Genomic DNA, 20,052 nt, shown 5'->3' on the forward strand with positions numbered 1-20,052 from the left:
ATCAACACGATCAACACGTCACATGATCAACACGTCACATGATCAACATGTCACATGATCAACATGATCAACACGTCACATGATCAACACGATCAACACGTCACATGATCAACACGTCACATGATCAACATGATCAACACGTCACATGATCAACATGATCAACACGTCACATGATCAACACGTCACATGATCAACACGATCAACTCGTCACATGATCAACACGATCAACTCGTCACATGATCAACATGATCAACACGTCACATGATCAACACGTCACATGATCAACACGATCAACTCGTCACATGATCAACACGATCAACTCGTCACATGATCAACATGATCAACACGTCACATGATCAACACGATCAACACGTCACATGATCAACATGATCAACACGTCACATGATCAACACGATCAACACGTCACATGATCAACACGTCACATGATCAACACGATCAACACGTCACATGATCAACACGTCACATGATCAACACGATCAACTCGTCACATGATCAACACGATCAACTCATCACATGATCAACACGATCAACTCGTCACATGATCAACACGATCAACACGTCACATGATCAACATGTCACATGATCAACTCGTCACATGATCAACACGATCAACTCGTCACATGATCAACACGATCAACACGTCACATGATCAACATGATCAACACGTCACATGATCAACACGTCACATGATCAACACGTCACATGATCAACACGATCAACTCGTCACATGATCAACACGATCAACTCGTCACATGATCAACATGATCAACACGTCACATGATCAACATGATCAACACGTCACATGATCAACACGATCAACACGTCACATGATCAACACGATCAACACGTCACATGATCAACACGTCACATGATCAACACGATCAACACGTCACATGATCAACACGTCACATGATCAACACGTCACATGATCAACACGATCAACTCGTCACATGATCAACACGATCAACTCATCACATGATCAACTCGTCACATGATCAACACGATCAACTCGTCACATGATCAACACGATCAACACGTCACATGATCAACATGTCACATGATCAACTCGTCACATGATCAACATGATCAACGATGACAGGACAGGAAATATGAGTTCATCGCTCTGTATGTTTGTCTGTTTTTGTCTGTGTGTTTCTCTCTGTCTGTCTCTCTCTCCCCCTCTCCCCCCTCCTCTCTCTCCCCCCTCCTCTCTCTCTCTGTCTCATCCAGATGATGTGATTGCTTTCAGTGGTCTGTGTTTTGTTTTGCCTAATAAATCACCATCTATCAGGGCTCAGCTGACACACACGCACACACACACACACACACACACACACACACACACACACACACACACACATACACACACACACACACACACACACACACACACACACACACACACTGTGGCAAACAGTTCATAATAGGCCGTTCATTTGTCATCCTCTGAGCTGTTGACAAGGAAAGTATCCTGGATATGGGCTGTGTGTGTGTGTGTGTGTGTGTGTGTGTGTGTGTGTGTGTGTGTGTGTGTGTGTGTGTGTGTGTGTGTGTGTGTGTGTGTGTGTTCATGCTACTCTACTGACAATAGAGATTCGTACCCATTCATCTGACTGATAACACACTAGTGCTGTCAGCTGGAGACCAGCTCTGTCCTCACGCACACACACACACACACACACACACACACACACACACACACACACACACACACACACACACACACACACACACACACGCGCGCCATCAGTGGGGACATTAGTTTACACGCTCTACACACATTATGGACGCACACAGTTGTGTTGTACACACTAACAGAGAAAGTACACACACTGTGTACATGTACACGGAGGCTTCATGTGTCTGTTGAACGTGCTGACGTGTGGATCCAGTGTCGACCTTGTGTTTTGTCCACACTTTGACCAAATGTCCTCCTTCTACGTCCACCTCCTCAGCCGCTCTGTGACGTCCTCACGTATCAGAGACTGCTCGAGTTTTTTAATGTTTTCAAAAGTGAAGAACGTGAAGGTTTCAGGAGGCGTCTGAGAGGAGGTGAAGCTCCTCTGCAGAGCTCTGCGCTGCTGTCCGTCGTTTCTCCTCGCTCCTCTGACGGAGGCCGATGCCCCATGAATCATTAACAGCAGAGTAATTATGCTCTATCAAACTTGGAATATTACCCCACTTAGCTAATGTTTAATGCCCTAATTAATTCTGAACCCTGCGAGCCAACATCAATTTATTTGATTAGTACTTTGCAAAGTCACACGGAGGTTTTTCACTGTTTTGAGGTGTGTGTGTGTGTGTGTGTGTGTGTGTGTGTGTGTGTGTGAGAGGCTTTAAATGTTTCCACGTTAATTAAAGTGAGATGCAGACAGTGAGAAGCTGATTAATGGGAATTCAACGCTTCAGTTTTCTTGCCTTTTATTTGCTGGTTTGTTTTTCAGGACGAAATTCGTCTTCACGAGAAGACAAAAGACGTTTTATTTATTTAGTGAGCAGGAGTTTTGTTTGTTATTATGAGAAACAAAGACTGAGGAAAGGACAGAAGCCGTGAGGACGGCGTCACAGAGGACAGGGACAGGTGACGCGACTTTATTTCCTGTTTCCTCTCTTTGACTCTTCTTCTCGGTCTGTCGACTGTTCAGTTTTACATAAAGGTTACACACAGTAGTAGTGATGTAACACTTGCAGTGCAGTAATTACAGCACACACACACACACACACACACACACACACACACACTCACACACACACACAGCCTGATAAGAGAGGAAGGACAGACGAAACACACACTGGCATTCACAAACCTCTCTCTCCGTCCGACGCGTTATCGCCGTCACTCTCTCATTGTCTTCTGTCACTCGATGTCCTTGTCTCGGAGGACGAGCGCAGCGATAACGCCGCGTTTCTGTCGTGTTTTAATAACTTTTATCTGAAGACTCTAAACAGACAAACAGCATCAAACCTCGGCTGAGTTTTCCACGCAGAGGTCATCGGGCGCCTTCGCTGTCACTGCTTTTTTCTGGACACACGTCTCACAGTTTGACGTGGAAGACTCGGCTTGTGTCCCTTCACCTGATAAACTAATTACACCTGACGTAAAGTTCATCTCTTGCTCACCTTTGTAAGAAAGCAGAGTTTGCTGATGGAGCTGGACGTTCACTTTTTATTAAAGTGAATTTTTCGACTCTTAAAGTGTAAAACAGCCAACGGATGATGATGTGAGCTGTGGCATCGACTAAAGTTTGTTAACTTTATTCAGAATTCATCATCAATGGTCCACTTTAAGCGACGTCGCTCACTGCTTTTGAGATTTGGCCTTCAGAGCGACCGAGGACGCGCTGTCAGTCTCACCGACACTTCGACTGCTTTCACTCATTACATCAAAAGATGTTTGAGCTGATTTTAATTCTTCAGCCGACCAATCAGCTGCTGACAGATCTTACCGTATTTTCCAGACTATAAGTCGCATTTATTTAGAAATTTATTTCACAAAATCCAAGAGCAAGAACGGACATTTAATGCGGAAAGTTATTCAGCTGCACAAAGCACACAGAGCAGAGGCTGAACAGACGAGATGTTACCGGAACACATCAGCAGTTATTCAAGTTCACCGAGCTCCCGACCTCAGTCCACATCACTGAATCCACTGAGCTCTTCATCCTCGCTGTCGCTTCTGAACAACTCCAGAGGAAGATGAAGCGCTGTCTCTTCTTCATCAGACTCCGCTTTCAGCATTGAGTTAATTTTCCAGTGGCAGGAGCAGCAGAGAAAGAGAGCAGAGCGCCTTCTGGTGGCTGTAGGCGCTAATGTTTACTCCCTGGTTCATGTCAGTCAGTATGAATTAACATTTAAAAACATGTTGAATTATATATATTTTTGTATATAAGTCGCACCTGACTATAAGTCGCAGCACCAGACGAACTATGAAAAAAGTCTGGAAAATACGGCAGCTTCAGCTGTGTGCAGGGTGAACACCTCCTCTTCCTCCTCTTCAGCTGCTTTCACTGACGTTTCACTGTTTTTCCTGTTTAACCGCTGATTCAGCTTCTCTCCTCTTTTCACTTCCACTGCTTTCACTCCCGTCAGTGCTTCACCTTCACCTCACACGTTAACGTCACTCAGTGTTCAAGCTTAAATCGACGTTCACGCTGCGTTCAGTGTCCGCGCTGGAGGACGACAGCGGACGGACACGATGCGACAGCGTCCCCGAACGTCTCTCCTTCGCTAAGTGGAGTTGCTGCCTCTCAGCCTACAGTAACGAGCTTTTCCCAGTCTACTGTATGATAATGCGACGTGCTGCTGCCGTCTGAATGTCTAATTCCACCTCGCCGTCATTCCCTCTGTGTAATTAGCTCCAGCAGCGACTTTATGTAAAATAGTTGTGCCAAGTTTTAATTGATTAAAAGTCGGCGTGTTATTTCGAGGAAGAACAATGTAGATCCAATTAGCACTGTAACGTGTAAACATGAACACTAACTCCCATGGTGCACCAGGGTCTGCATGCCTCTGAGTGTGTGTGTGTGTGTGTGTGTGTGTGTGTGTGTGTGTGTGTGTGTGTGTGTGTGTGTGTGTGTGTGTGTGTGTGTGTGTGTGTGTGTGTGTGTGTGTGTGTGTGTGTGTGTGTGTGTGCGTGTGTGTGTGTGTGTGTGATTCAGTGATCAGTCTCATTTCTTAATCATCACTTTCTGCTCCAGATGAGACTTTATGAGGGGACTAAATTGCCTTAAAGGGATTTCTTATTAAAGGGATTACACCCATGTAATCCCCTTAGTCCCAGTGGACCCCCAAAAACCTGAACACACACACACACACACACACACACACACACACACACACACACACTCATACAGTACATAACCAGATTAGCTTGTGGAAATAAACGTGCACAATGTTTTTGACACGCTACAAATGAAAACACACATTAAACGACGGCGCACATCCGTCACGTGACCCCGTTGAAAATTGTGTGTTTAATTGTGTGTTTGTTCATTACACAAAAAGTGAGTGAGTGTTTGTGTGTGTGTTTGTAACCTTGACGTGAATCAGTGTGTGTGTGTGTGTGTGTGTGTGTGTGTGTGTGTGTGTGTGTGTGTGTGTGTGTGTGTGTGTGTGTGTGTGTGTGTGTGTGTGTGTGTGTGCTTGTGTGCGAGTGTAGCGTAACGCCGCGGTTTTGGCGGCGCTCCCTCGTCTCATCCCCAATTAACGAAGACAAATCCGCTTCTATCTCCACTAATGAGAGTCTTTAAGGTGAAGGGACTCTGTATTTATTTAATAAGAAGAAGCTTATTTATTCCATTTCCATGAGAAAGAAAAGCCGCGGCTGATTCGCTCAGGGACGGATTAGAGGAGGAGGAGGAGGAGGAAGAGCTGGATGGAGGAGAGACGTGAGGGAAGGAGGTAAAGAAAGTGAGGAGGAGGAAAGCAAAGACAAGGAGTTAGGGAAGGAGACGGAGGAAACTTGGAGGAGCAGGAAGACTTTGATAAGGCAGAGGATGAAGAGGAGGGAGGAGTAAGAATAAGCAAAAGATGAGAGAGAGGGAGGAAGAGGAGGATGACATCCTAGCAGCTGTAATACTGTGGCTGTGGGAGGAGAAAGGCAGAAAAGGAGGTGGAGGAGTAAAGAGGAAGAGAAGAAGTTAGAGAGGAGGAGGATGAGCAGCTTGTGAATGAGAAGGAAACTGAAGATGAGGAAGAGGAGGGTAGGAAAAGTGCAGGGAACTTTCCGGAAACAATGGCAGAACTTTAATCTTCAGACAGCAGGCGAAACCCGTTCATACGACCGAGCTGCTGCCAGTGAACGCAACGCACCTGAACCTCCTCCTGAAGCTGGAGGAGTCAGCAAAGAGGAGCAGCGGAGGACTAACTCTTTCTTTATGTCTGCAGGTGGAGCTGACCGGCAGCAGCTCCTTCGACTACATCCACCCCGGCGATCATGTGGAGATGGCGGAGCAGCTCGGCATGAAGCTTCCTCCGGGCCGAGGGATGTCTCTGTCCCAGGGAGCCGTCAACGAAGACGGGGCGTCCTCGGCGTCGTCGTCGTCGCACTCCGAGACGCCTGAACCAGGTAGGAAATGAGACATGAGACATGAAGCAGAGGATCGAGACGTCTGAGGATGAACAGAAGTCCATCACTCAGAGCAGTTTGTCTTCTTTAGAGCCTGAAAGTCGAGACTGAGGGAAAAGCAAACATCACAAGAACTTCCTTCTTTCCCGACGCAGAGGAAGTAAAAGTGCAGAGAGTTAAATTAGATGGAATCCTGTTCGATCTGACACCGGAGCTGGCAGCGATTAGCTTAGCTTAGCATGAAGACTGGAGCTTTTCCTTGTGTTTGTATGGCGAGCTGTTTCCAGCCTTCATGCTATGCTAAGCTAACTGTAGCGTCACCTCTAAAGCACAGATATGAGGGAGGTTCCTCTTCATCTCATCACATGTTGTCTGTTCCTCTAAATACACCTTTCACCCTCTGCCTCACGCCTTCCCCGGTATCCCAGAGTTCCCTGCTGTAAGTGTGACTGTCATTAGCGTGTCTCGTTGTAAACTGGGAGAGGACACGTTCCTCATTGGGATTCTTGGCGTCGCCTTCGTCTCTTTCTCCATCTTTTCATCCCTCCATCCTCTCCTGCGCCACATGTTCGGGACTTTTTACCTTCCAAATGGTTTTCATTGTGCTTCTCTCTCCCTCTCTCTCACGCTGGTGATAATTTAAGTATTAGGGGAAAATCCATTTATAAATTAAACAAAATGACTTGATATCCATCGAGTCCCTTAGTTCATCAGCCTGTTCAAACAAGGAGGGGAAGATTGGCTTCGCGGCGGCCGGGGTCTTCGGAGACGGCGCGGTAATTAGATCTGCTGCGGATTTATTCTTGGCTGATTGGTGCTGGTGATGGTTGAGGGGGGGCTTTAAATTAATTGGAGTTCCACATTTGAGGTTTTTGTTCTTTTTTTTCCCTTTGACTTTCTGCAAACCTCTAACCGAGCCTCCCCGTGCTCTGAACTGGAGATGGGGAGGATGTGAGGACACACATGTGGTCGTCAATGTCAATTTGTCTGGAGAGAAAGAAAAGAAGTGGAGGAGATCTGAAACACGGACGGGTGTTTCCAATGCTAATGTGTCCTGAAGACAGACAGATACGAAGACACGAGAAGAAGGAGGAGGACGGGGGTTTATGTGGAGGCCTCAGTGAGTTAATTTGACCAGAGAGAGGAAAGAAGGAGGAGGAGGAGGTGAAGACGAAGGTGTTTGTTCTCCCGAGTGAGTTCATCCAGAGAGAGAGGTGGAGAGAAAGAGGAAGAGAGGCCGGGGATGTAGGGACGTGCTGGAATGTGCACGAGTGCTTAGCAATGTTAATTTGACCAAAGAAGAAGAAAGAGATGGAGGGAGCGCGCTCAGACGGACATGTGTGATCCCCGATGATAACGTGACCAGAGAGAGCGAGACGGAGGATTAACATTCATGTATGTGTTCTTTAATGCTAATGTGTCTGGAGGAAGAGGAGGAGGAGGAGGAGAGGAGGAGGAAGAGGGGAGGAGGAGAGGAGGAGGAGAGGAGGAGGAAGAGGGGAGGAGGAGAGGAGGAGGAGAGGAGGAGGAAGAGGGGAGGAGGAGAGGAGGAGGAGAGGAGGAGGAAGAGGGGAGGAGGAGGAGGGGCTGCTATGAATTTGCTATGAAAGTGTTTCCCAGGAGGAGGCGGGGCTTAGATCAGGTGTGCGGGCTAACAGACGTCATCAAACACAAACCTGGACGTCCAGGTGGAGGCAGAGGGTGGTTCCTCCACCTGTTTGCTGATTTTATGAAGGATGGAAACGTGTTTCAAGATGAGTCGAAATCAGATGTGAAGACTCTGAACAACAGTTTAGGAAGTTATGAAGGAGGTTTGAGCACAGCAGCAGCACAGAGCCAGCTTCTGCATTTTGACTGACGTCTCTGAGGTCTCTCTGGTCTCTGGTCTCTGGTGTCTCTGAGGTCTCTCTGGTCTCTGGTCTCTGGTGTCTCTGAGGTCTATGTGGTCTCTGTGGCCTCTGTGTCTGTGGTCTCTGGTCTCTGGTGTCTCTGAGGTCTCTGTGGTCTCTCTGGTCTCTCTGGTCTCTGGTGTCTCTGAGGTCTCTCAGGTCTCTCAGGTCTCTCGTGTCTCTGTGGTCTCTGAGGTCTCTGTGGTCTCTCAGGTCTCTGAGGTCTCTGGTGTCTCTGTGGTGTCTGTGGTCTCTGAGGTCTCTGTGGCCTCTGGTCTCCGGTGTCTCTGAGGTCTCTGTGGTGTCTGTGGTCTCTGTGGCCTCTGGTCTCTGTGGTCTCCGGTGTCTCTGAGGTCTCCTCGAGGTGTCTTTGTTTCTTTCGCCCTCCCTCACCGGCGTTCCTGCGTCCTCTTCCTGCGTGTGCGGGGAGCCTCCCATCGATCGCCGCTGATTTGTTTCTCGGTGAAGTTCCACAGTCCGGGCGCCGCCGCCTCCTTCCTGTGCTCACGCTGTGAGGACTGAACGTCTTCTCTACCCGCCAGCTTCATCTGGAGGTCGTGAGGTCGTTTGCTGGACTGGATTGTGTCTGCAGAGAAGACATGACTGCTGGACGATCCTGCAGAGCCGGAGAGACGCTCAGCGATGACGGCTTTCACGAATTCTTCCTACAGTTTGATTATTGATGATTGATTCTGTCTCAGTGTTTTGGGAATCACAGTTTAGCCCTGAAAGATCGCATCATATTCAGACGCTGTTCATCTGTTCAGCTCTGTCAGGGTGATGATGAAGAAACAGTCAGACTAACGGGGCGTCTTCCTGCTCAGCGCGTTAACGCAGCTTAGCTGATGAGATGCTAACTGTTAGCATTAGCTTACCAGCTGTGCTAACGTTAGCAGATAAACACAATGCTGAGAAACCTTGACCACAGCTGCTGCGTCTGTCATTGGTCAGTCAGTGTTCAAGTGAAGGCTCAGCTGACCTGTTGGGTAAACTCCGCCCATCAGAGACTCCGTGCAGCTGAAAACAAACACACAAACCTGCACATAAAGCCTGAGCTGGATTTCTTTCCTCGCCGGCTGCTCTGTCATCATGAATCAGCCGGCTGACCTCACCGCTTTAATTACTGTCACGCTCATAAAGTATTGAAATTGGAGTTAAAAGACGAGGTGACCTTGGAGGAGAGAGGCGCTCCTTTGAAGCTCTGCGCCGCTTTCAACACCCTCTTACACTTAAAGAGAGTCATCTTTAAAAGCACATGACGCAATTTGACTAATATCAGTCAAAGTGAGGCGGAGAGGCTGCAAACGATCGCTCACTCTGAGAGCTGCTGCTCAGGAGCCTGTACAGTCCGCCCGGTGACTTTGACCTTTGACCTCCCTGCTGGAGGTGACTGACATATACAAACTATCAACGAAGTTTTCCTTTTTGAAAACTGGTTATCAGATTTTTCTGGACAAAAATTGTGTATTTAAAACCATCATGTGAGAGAAGTTCTATCGGTTAGCTGAGATCAGAGAGTGAAGAGAAGATGAAGGTGAACAGCAGGAACACAGAGTCTTCATCCCCCAGTCAGCCCAAGATAAACAAAGACAACAAAGACAACGTCCACCTTCCACCTTCCTACGTGAAGACGTTGTGTTCAAGGAAAACACCTATTTTTACCTTTCTATAGTTTGGATCTGATGTGCAAAATTCAGCCTTCAAATCATCAATAAGACGTCACAACAGTCAACAACAGTTATTTTCTAGAATATGATGCAGTCCTGCACTGAGGCCTGTGAACAAAGACGTCCGTTAACACGACCTGATATCAAACCAAAGAGTGGAAGAATAAATCTGAGTCCTTCATGTTGTGATAAACTTCGTATAAATACTGATCTGACTGCTCATTTGTTTGATTTCTGAGGAACGCAGCTCATCACCGTCATGAAGGACGGAGGTTCCCTGAATGCATCACCACGCAGAGCTGAAACGTCTGCTGTCAAAGAGATGTTTGAACCCACAGATTTCAGAAAGCACCCGTCTTCAGACGTGCATGACCACACAGTGACGACACCTCTGACAGGAAGCGGCTTCTCTCCTCTGAGCTCGTCTTTGTTCTTCGCTGCTCTCGTGATGCGTTTCAGCGCCGTTCAGCCTCTCGCACACGTTCACGTTCACAGCGCTGTCCTGAAACACCTCCTGATGGAGGAAGTGAATCCACGTAAACTCTCTCTGACTTCTCCCGGTCAGACTCCTGCCGCTTCACTTCGTTCACATTCATGCCATCAAACAGAAAAGCTCGCAGTTAATTGAGTATTTATTTCAATTTTCTCTCATCAGAGAGAAAAATGTGTTCGAAAAACACCCAAATTTCAAAGTCCTTCTGGAAGTAACAGTAATTCTGCCCTCCAGGAAAACACCATAAGTTCTCCATTATTAGCTCCTGGCGGTCTAATTGTCCGCGGCGTCGCCTTGTTTCAACATCATAAGTCTTTGATTATTGTTGCTAATTACGCTATTAGCACAATGGAGGGAATAATTCGTCATAATCGCTCACATTCATCATAATTACCCAAGTTTACAGTCACCTACGCTTAATGTCATTTAGAGCGGCCAATGGCAGCCGCCGCTGCCCAAGGACGAGCGAGAGCGCGCGCGCGCGCGTGTGTGTGTGTGTGTCACTGTGTGTGTGTGTGTGTGTCACTGTGTGTGTGTGTGTGTGTGTGTGTGTGTGCGTGTGTGTGTTTATGTGTGTGTGTGTGTGTGTGTGTGTGTGTGTGTGTGTGTGTGTGTGTGTGTGTGTGTGTGTGTGTGGTGTTTCATTGATGAAGCTTGTTTGCATTTTTGCATTTGAAATGTCACTTGGACTCCAGGACAGAAGGCAAAGGTCAAATCTGGCAGGACACACACACACACACACACACACACACACACACACACACACACACACACACACACACACACACACACACACACACACACACACACTCGTTGTGGCTCATGTTGAGCCTCTGCTTGTCGCCTCCAAACTGACCCAGACGAGCGTTTCTGTCACATGCCCCTCTGCTCACCTGTCAGGTGCCTCCTGACTCGTCCCTCGCTGCTGATTGGCTCGTTGGTCCGAGGGATCCAGCCCTCAGACCTGCTCAGTGATCCTCTGCGCTTCACTTAATGAAATCAGTGTTTTTAAAGCCAAGCAATGAAACCACTCGAGGCAAACAAAGAACTTTCCAGAGGAGGACGATCATTGCCAAAGCAAAATTATCCGTTTGGTTAAGTTTTATTAAACCGCCGCCGAGCTAATGGAATCTTTAGAGTACACAATAGCCAATCACAGGCCATTATTATTAGACTTTTCTAATTAGGCTCCTTAACGAGGACGCGGCTGTTTACAATGGGAGCCGGAGCTGTTCAGATAACGGCGGCAGAGGACAGGGCGGCTCCGGACGGCAAATAAAGCGCTCCTCTCTGCTATCAGCCTGTCACCGTGGCGATAACGAGGAACTTCTCCAGGTCCAACACTCAACTTTTAATGTGTGTGTGCGCTCAGTCAAAGTCAGTGTAAAGAGAAGGACAGGGTGTTGAACATGATGAAGGTGTGTGTGTTTAGGTTTTAATGGCACAACTAAAGAGGGAAGGAAAGACCAGGAAGAGGAAAGAAAGGAGGAATAGAACGGGAAGCAGGGAGGAAGATGGAGTGAGGAGAAACAGGAAGGAGGAAGAAAATACAGGAGGAAGAGAGAAACAAAACTTTATGGATTCAGACTAATCATCCAAAAGATAATCAAATCAATGATGTTGTGTTTTTAAGATAAAACTTTATTGATCCCTCATTGAAAAACAGAAGCTACACGGGAAAAAAACTCAGCTTCACATGTGATGAACACATGAATGCATCATTATAATTCAGTCAGACATTATTCTGACATTCTGCACAATGAGTACTTTTACTTTTGGTACTGGTATTTGTACACAGTGGTAATAGTACTTTTAATAATGCATCGGTCTTTCCCCACTGGTGAAGTGAAGAAAGGATGGACCAAAGACAGAAAAAGAGAGGGAGGAAGGAAGGAAGGAAGGAAGGAAGGAAGGAAGGAAGGAAGGAAGGAAGGAAGGAAGGAAGGAAGGAAGGAAGGAAGTAGGTTTCAAGTAAAGATCATAAAGACAGGAAGTGGAGTAAGATAAGAAAAAAGAAAAGAAAGAGACAGCGAGAGACAGAAAGGAGGATGGACAGCAGGAGAGTTAGGGAGGAGGAACTGAGGTTTCAAGTGAGAGATGAAGGAAGGAAGGAAGGAAGGAAGGAAGGAAGGAAGGAAGGAAGGAAGGAAGGAAGGAAGGAAGGACAACAGCAGCAGAATGGAGGGAAGAGAAACCGGCAGAGTGTGAATGTCCTCAGGGCTGGACTGCTGGTGGCAGACAGCACAGCAGGAGGAGGTCAAAGTTCACAGCTCTATGGAAGCTGGCTGGGTCTGTCTCTCTCTCAGAGACACACACACACACACACACACACACACACACACACTCTGAGCCTCAGTCTGCCTCGCAGCGATCTGACTGGTCGCTCGTCACTGCTGTCATGTGAAAAGTCCACATGTGGACGATTTCACAGTTTTTATGGTTCTTTAAAAAACATCCTGAAATCTGACGGCATCACCACGAACATACACGCACACACACACACACACGCACACACGCACACTCACTGCAGCGCCAAACGTGGATTCATCCGCCGCTGAAAATAGTCCTGACAAAAGGCTCTATTCACAGTGAGCAGCTGTTTGAGGGACAGAAGCTTTTGAAGTAATGAAACTGTGTTTATGAGGAGCCTTTAAAGGAGCCAGTGCGCTCAGAGCTCAGGCAGAACTTTGAAGTACATGTACTTCGAGCTGTCCTTGAGCGAACGCGCTTCCTCCTGCAGATCTCTGCTTCTCGACCTGATCCGGCTGCAAACTGTCTGTCGGCGTCTTCGCGGAAAACGCCGCCAGCGCGTCTGTTCCGTCTGATCGGAGACAATAAGTCGTGGTTTGTGTTCATCGGGAGCCAGAGCGGCTCTTCGCAGACGTGTTTGTTAAAGCAGTTAGCAGCTCGATGAACACGGCCGCCGCTTCTATTCCTCCTCACGCCTTCCTCTGATTACGATGCTAATCTGCTCAGTCCATCCATCTGTCCCTCTCTGCCACCGCCTGGATTCAATTACACCAAACACACTCCTCGCTCTGTCATCCTCGCCCGCTCTGCCTCTTCCTTTTCTTCTTCTTCCTCTTCCTCTTCCTCTTCTCGTGTCTCTGTTCTTTGCCTCCCTCTCTTGTTTGGTCATCTTTTATCTGGGGACGCTGCTGTCGTCTGGCCAAACACACAGAGAGACAAAACAAAGACAGAAGGACTCAGAGACAGGAGGAGAAGAGCGAGTGATGGAGATGAAAGATAAAATCAGAGAGAGGAGGTGCAGAGGAGCAGCGATGGACTGATTCAGTCGGCTTCCTGTCACTGAACCACAGACTCGTCCAGACGCGCTGTGAACATGAATGTTTACAGTGTTAGCATGCTGCGTTAGCATTAAAGCTAATTCGTCTTTTTTTCATTGTTTTGAAGTTTGTTTTTGTTTTTTCCCCTCCACACAAATGTCCGTTTGTCTTCTCTTTCCATTTCTTCACCCCCCTCTCTTTCGTGCTTTGTGTCACTCTTCAACCTCGTCTCCCTCCGTCTCTGTCCCTTTCTGGAAGTAATTATGCAGGTACAGACAATTACTTATTATCTCTGCATTGTGTGTGTGTGTGTGTGTGTGTGTGTGTGTGTGTGTGTGTGTGTGTGTGTGTATATGTGTGTGTGTGTGTATATGTGTGTGTGTGTGTGTGTGTGTACATGTGACCTCTGACCTCGTCGAAAACAAAGACAAGCTGTCAGTCTCGTCGTCCGTATCAGAGAAAGCAAATTGTTTTTTAATTTACTCTCCTCTTCATGCTCTCCTTCCTCCCCCCTCTCCCCCCTCTCCCCCTTCATCGTCTTCTCATTCCATCTTCCTCTCTGTTTCCTCTCTGTTTCCTGTTATCAACTTCCTCCTTCCCCGTCTGTCTTCATCTAGGCCTGGGCGATAAAACGATAGCAATATGTCTCGCGATAGACACGTCATCAATATTAATAAAAAATGTGTTCGATAAAACATTTGATCTTTTTTTTTTTCTTCGTCGGAAGAAACCTGAAGTTTTGAAGCGAGGTTGGTTGCATGAACAAAGGCACTCGCTCTCAGGTAACCGAGCAACGTAGGGAGTAATCGCTAATCAGTGAGAGAGACACGCTAACACGCCAATCATGTAACATTATCAAGTTCGGTTATCAACCTCTCCTGCCTTCCTTCCTTCCTCCACCCTTTCTGCTCCCTCCCTTATCCATTTTCTCCTCTGTCTTCTTCTCATATCCATTCCCGAAAGAGGAAGAGGAGAAGCTAAAGACAGCTTAGGAAAGCCTTAAGAGTCCCGTCACAGGAGGAGAGGAGGGAGGAGGAGGAGGGAAGGCAGGAGTAAAAGGAGAGAAAGAAAGGAAGGATCAAGGCGTCTCCAGACTATTAGAGCGCTGTTTGATTTGAGCTCATTGTCCTGATAAGACTGTCAAAATAAAAGTCTTTTTTTAATCACTGCAGTGGGGGTGGGGTGGGGTGGGGGGGGGGGTGATGGATGAGAGGAGGAAGAGAGGAGGAGGAGTGGTTTTACCTTTCTTTACCTTTGGTTCCCAGGCTTTTGCATTATGGGAACAGGCTTTGAGGAAATCTACCATCTCTCACACACACACACACACACACACACACACACACACACACGCACACACACACACACACACACACACTACTGTGTGAAAAAGTAAACCTGTCTGAAGTCAAACTCTTTTATTATTTCATTTCACTCCTCCTCCTCCTCCTCCTCCTCCTCCTCCTCCTTCTTCTTTACCTCTTTCCCATCCTGTTTTTCCTCCTCATCCTCTTTACTTTTAATAATCTTCCTCCTTTTCTTTACATCCTCATCATCTTCTTCTTCTCCTTCCCTTCCTTACATTTTTCAGGATTCCTCCTCCTCCTCCTCCTCCTCCTCTTCTTCCTCTCCTACCACCTTCCTTTCCTGCCATCCTCCTTCCGCTCCTCCTGCTCTCTCTCTCCCTCCTCATTTTATTCTCGTCTTCTTCACCTCTGCTCTCATTCTTCCGCCTTCATGCACCTCCTCTCCTCTTCCTCTCCCTCCTATTCTGCTTCTTCCTTCTCCTCCTGCTTTCCCTCATTTTTCTCTCTGCCTCCTCTTCCTCTGAATAATCACCTTCATCCGTCTTAGCATGTTCCTCCTCTCATTTTTCCTCCAAACTTTCGTCCTCTTCCTCATTTTTCTTCCTTCTCCTCCTCTCTCTCTTCCTTCCTTCACCCCTTTCTTCTTCCTTTCCTCCACCTTTTTCTCCTCCTCTTCTTTCCCTCCTTCTCTTCATCCTCATCCCTCTCCTCTTGCCCTTGCTCCCCCTCTCCTCTCCCCTCTCCTTACCTGTACCTCCTCTTCCACCTTCAGTAAACCGAAAAATTATCACTTGGGCTTTTCTCGCTGACACAATTTGTCAAATCCCGCCTGATAGGAAACACATTCTATTCATAAGGTGAGTCTGGCCTCCTCCCCCATCCTCCCCCTCCTCCCCCCTCAGCGGTAGCAATTCAATTACAGCCGAGGAGGCGATAGTGAGCCGGAGAGGCAGGAATATGACAGGACAGTTACAGAGTGTTTACACAATTAAACTTCCACTGACAATACTGTGTGTCTGTGATGAATGCCTTCACCTCCACAGTGTGTGTGTGTGTGTGTGTGTGTGTGCGCGTGTGTGTGTGTGCGTGTGTGTGTGCACGTGTTTATATACACTGTGTTTAACTTATGTCTGCTCTTATATATGTGGGTGTGTGCGTGCGAGCGAGCTACAACACATTTGTCATGATTGCCTCTCGCCCGCCACCTCTCTGATGTCCCTCGGCTCCTGCCTTCGTTGCATTGTGGGTAAGAAGAGGAAGTGATGGAGATGAGGAAGAAAAGGAGGGAAATGGGAGAAACAAGAGGAGGGAGGAGGAGAAGTTGTGTGTGTGTGTGTGTGTGTGTGTGTGTGTGTGTGTGTGTGTGTGTGTGTGTGTGTGTGTGTGTGTGTGTGTGTGTGTGTGTGTGTGTGTGTGTGTGAGAGAGTGTGTTTAGTATGGTGCTGCAGTCCGCGTGCGATTAGCCTAGCTTAGCACAAACACTGGAAGCAGGGGGAAACAGCTAGCCTGCCCTGGTTGAAGTCCACCTTCCACGGTGGAACTCTGATGTCACAGACAGACGGACACACCTGTACAGGTTGATGTGAGTTTACTTCCAGATATAAAAGATTAAACTGACAAACATGAATTTTTCCTGCCGGCTCTGGAAGCGAAGTTCAGTTTACCTTTGATGACGTCACAGGAAGTTTATTTCAGCACCAACAGAACGACATGAAGCAAACAGCCAATCAGCTGAGGCGAGCTCGGGCTGAAGGTCGTGTTTTAGTCGATCAGCCTCAGGTGACGTTCATGAAGCGCTCAGAGCACAAAGACCTTCAGTGAAGGAAGTCGCTGCATAAACAGGAAGTGGTCAGACTCTGTGGACATTGTTTAATGTTCATTCTGGAGCTGGCAGACATGGTGGCAAGTTGAAGGTTCATTCTTGACCTTTGACCTCACGGACGTGAGAGCGTGAGACTTTGTGTTTGTCTCTTTTTTGGTCGGTGTGATGTCACAGCGTGTTTTCAGCCGCCCAAAGCTGCTGAACGACGCGTTCGTGTGCTACGTGCGTCTCTTCTGCTGGATTATGTCACACTCATTAAGCCAATTATATTTCAGCCCGCTGTCGGTCCGTCTGGTCATGGCGGCGGCTGTGGCGGCTTGAGGTCGCGGCGACCTTGTTGTAGCTGGCTTTGTCTCACGTGCCGGCGTCACATTAGCTAGTTATCAGTCGGACACAACAGGCTCCCTGAACCAGGAAGAGGTATTATACTGTCTGACAATGATACGCCATCCCACTGAGACACACACACACACATGCACGCGTGGAAAGAAGCCTGGTGCACTCTGGGTATTGTCCAAAGATCACAGGCGTAGGTGAGTTGTTCTTTTTAATTAATCATTTGTCCTTCAAACGGGGAAAGTTTCCGTGCCGTAGATAATTAGGTCCCAGAGTCGGCGGCGGCGGCGCCGGCAGCCACCTGCTGCCTTTGTAGCGCTAATCTTTGTCTTGTAGGAGCGCCGTCCCCGAAGACGCCGCGGCAACGCTCGCCAAACGAGCTGAATGAGAAACACCTCTGAATCCCCACATGATCCTCCACCTCCTCTTCTTCCTCTTCAGTTTAGCTTCTTTTTCATCTTTACTCCCCCTCCTCCTTCTCCTCTCTTCTTCTTTTCATTCCCTTCGCTCCTCCTCCTCCTCCTCCTTTCACTTCATTTCACTTCTCCTCCTCTTCTTCTTTTTGTTCTGTCCATCTCCTTTGTTTTCCTCCTTACTCCCTCCTCTTCCATACCCTCCACCACCTCCTCTTCATCTTCCTCTTGTTTGTCTTTTTTTACTTCTGATTTCCTCTACTTCTCTTCCCTCTCAGTTCTTCTTCTTCTGCTCTTCATCTTTTCTTCCTCTCACTCCTCTTTCTCTTGCCTCTCCACTTCTTCTTCTGCTCTTCATCTTTTCTTCCTCTTTGTTTGTCTCTTCCTCCTCTCTGCCTCAGTCACACCTCCATCTCCTCTTTCTCCCCTGTTTGCCATCTTTTAACTCCTCCTCCTCCTCCTCCTCTTCTTCTTTCCTCCCTCTCATCTCTTTCTCCTCCTCGGCAGGCTTAGCACTGCCTCTGTCAGGGCCTCCTGTGTGGACTCTGCATCTTCCTCCCTCATCTTCCTCCCACAGTCCAAACACTGGCAGTGACTGAACTGTCTGCAGGTGTGAGCTGTGATTGGTTGTTTGTCTTTGTGATGGACGGGTCACCTGTCCAGGATGAACCCGCCTCTCGTCCAGTGTCGGCTGGGATCAGCTCCAATCTGTTTTTCTCCTCTTCCTCTTCCTTTTCTTCCTCTTCTTCTTCTCCTTCTGTTGGTCTTCATTTCTTTGCCTCTCCTCCTGCTTCTCCTCCTCTTCTGTTTCTTCTTCTTCTTCCTAAAGATCCTCTCCTTCTTCTCCTTTTCTTCTTCGTCTATCTGACTCTGCAGCTTCACCTCCTCCTCTTCTTCCTTCTTCCTCAGGTCTTCTTCTCCTTCCATTTCTCTTCTTCTTCATGTGTTCTTCTTCTTCTCTCCTCCTCCTCCTCCTGTGTGTGTTCTTCCTTCACTCCATTCATGCAGAAATTGTTTATAATTGTACAAGAAAACACACACACACAAAACACCTCCTTTGCCAAGGCTCGTGTGTGTGTGTGTGTGTGTGTGTGTGTGTGTGTGTGTGTGTGTGTGTGTGTGTGTGTGTAAATGAAAGGCGAGACAGTGTGTGTGTATGACAATGAAAGTGATATCTCTCTCTCTCTCGTGTGTGTGTGTGTGTGTGTGTGTGTGTGTGTGTGTGTGTGTGTGTGTGTGTGTGTGTGTGTGTGTGTGTGTGTGTTTCTGTGGGGAAACTAATCCCATTAATTCAAAGTGAATAACAGAGGGGGGGGGGGGGTGGGGTGGAGTGGGGGGGTGGGGTGGAGTGGGGGGGTCCTGCTCCCCTGTCGTTCATCCGTCCTCCCTCTCTTCTCTTTCCTCTCTCCCTCCATCATCATTATTCCTCCGTCAGGCCGGCGGCTGATTTCCTGGAGGACCAAGAGGACGGACTGACGGAGGGATGGAGGACGGAAAGAGAGGGAGGAGAGAGAGAGAGCGAGCGAGCTCCTCCTGGGACGCTCAGCTCCCTCTTTCTTTCATTCCTTTCCTCTCTCTGTACCTCTTCCTCCTCTCCTTTATTTAAGTCCTCCCTCACCCTCGTTCACTCTTCTTCCCTCATCTCTTTCCCACCCTTTCTCCATCTCTTCTTCCTCTCATTCCTCCTCCTTCCTTCCCTTATTTTCTCTTTTCCCATTACTCCTCTTTTCCTTCTTTCCTTCCTTCTTCTCCCTTCCCACCTCTCTTTTATTCGTTTATTCATTCCCTCCCTCCTTTGTTTTCATCTACTTCTCTCTTCTCTTTCACTCTCTTCCTCTTCCTGTCTTTTTTGTTGTTGTACATTTCATTTTTCTTTTTTTCTTCCTCTCCTTCACTTATTCAACTTATTTTTTTATATTTTCTTTTCTTTCATTTCTGTCCATCCTTTTCATCTTTTTCTGTCATCTGTTCTTTTCACCCTTTTTCCTCCTTCATCCTTTCTCCTCATCCTCTCCTCCCTTTCCATCTTCCTCTTTTCTTCATCTGTCTTTCCATTTCTCTTTTCTGCATCCTTTCATTTGTTTGTGAGTCTCCTCTTCATCTCTCCTCTCTCTCCTTGTTTTCTTCTTTTCCTCTCTGCCCCCCCCACCTCTTGTCTCTCCTCCTTCAAGGACATTTATATTATAAAGGATGAATTTGCATATTAATTCATTTCTTTCAATTTTTTCAGATTAGGCGTTGTCAACACGTATCAGCGCTGATCAAACTGCCGCGTCCACCGGAGACGCGTGTGTGTGTGTGTGTGTGTGTGTGTGTGTGTGTGTGTGTGTGTGTGTGTGTGTGTGTGTGTGTGTGTGTGTGTGTGAGAGAGAGAGAGGGGGGAAAGGGGAAAGTCGAGCAGCCTCACTGTGTTCGCTGGTACTGTGGTGAACACAGATGCATACAGTACACATACAGTACAGTGTGTACTTAGTGTGTACTCACAGAATATTAAAGTGAGACTCTCCTTTCAGACCAAACAGTGAACGAGGAGCGTGAATGAGACTCAAGAAAAACATTTGTCAAATGTCCAAATCGTGTTTGTTGGACCTCCAGAGGCTGCGTGAAGTGTGTCTCCTGTCCATCTGAGACAACAGTGGACGCTGGGTGACGGTGTTTAACTCGCCTTTGAATGTAATATCTTTAATATACGTTGAAGCTTAATATGTTTTGGGTCGCAGACGACACAAACATTCATGAAGACAGATGTCCCG

General features: G+C 47.5%; 1 protein-coding gene across 1 annotated transcript in view; it reads left to right on the forward strand.

Moving 5' to 3' along the window:
* Positions 1-20,052, forward strand: part of LOC139341983 (neuronal PAS domain-containing protein 3) — a 253,655-nt gene that overhangs the window by 210,519 nt on the left and 23,084 nt on the right. Inside the window, exon 6 of the mRNA XM_070978782.1 lies at positions 5,908-6,088. Within this exon, the coding sequence (XP_070834883.1) occupies positions 5,908-6,088 (181 nt within the window). The remainder of the gene's footprint in view (positions 1-5,907; positions 6,089-20,052) is intronic.

The sequence above is a fragment of the Chaetodon trifascialis genome, chromosome 14 (assembly GCF_039877785.1).
Source record: "Chaetodon trifascialis isolate fChaTrf1 chromosome 14, fChaTrf1.hap1, whole genome shotgun sequence".
NCBI lineage: Eukaryota > Metazoa > Chordata > Actinopteri > Chaetodontiformes > Chaetodontidae > Chaetodon > Chaetodon trifascialis.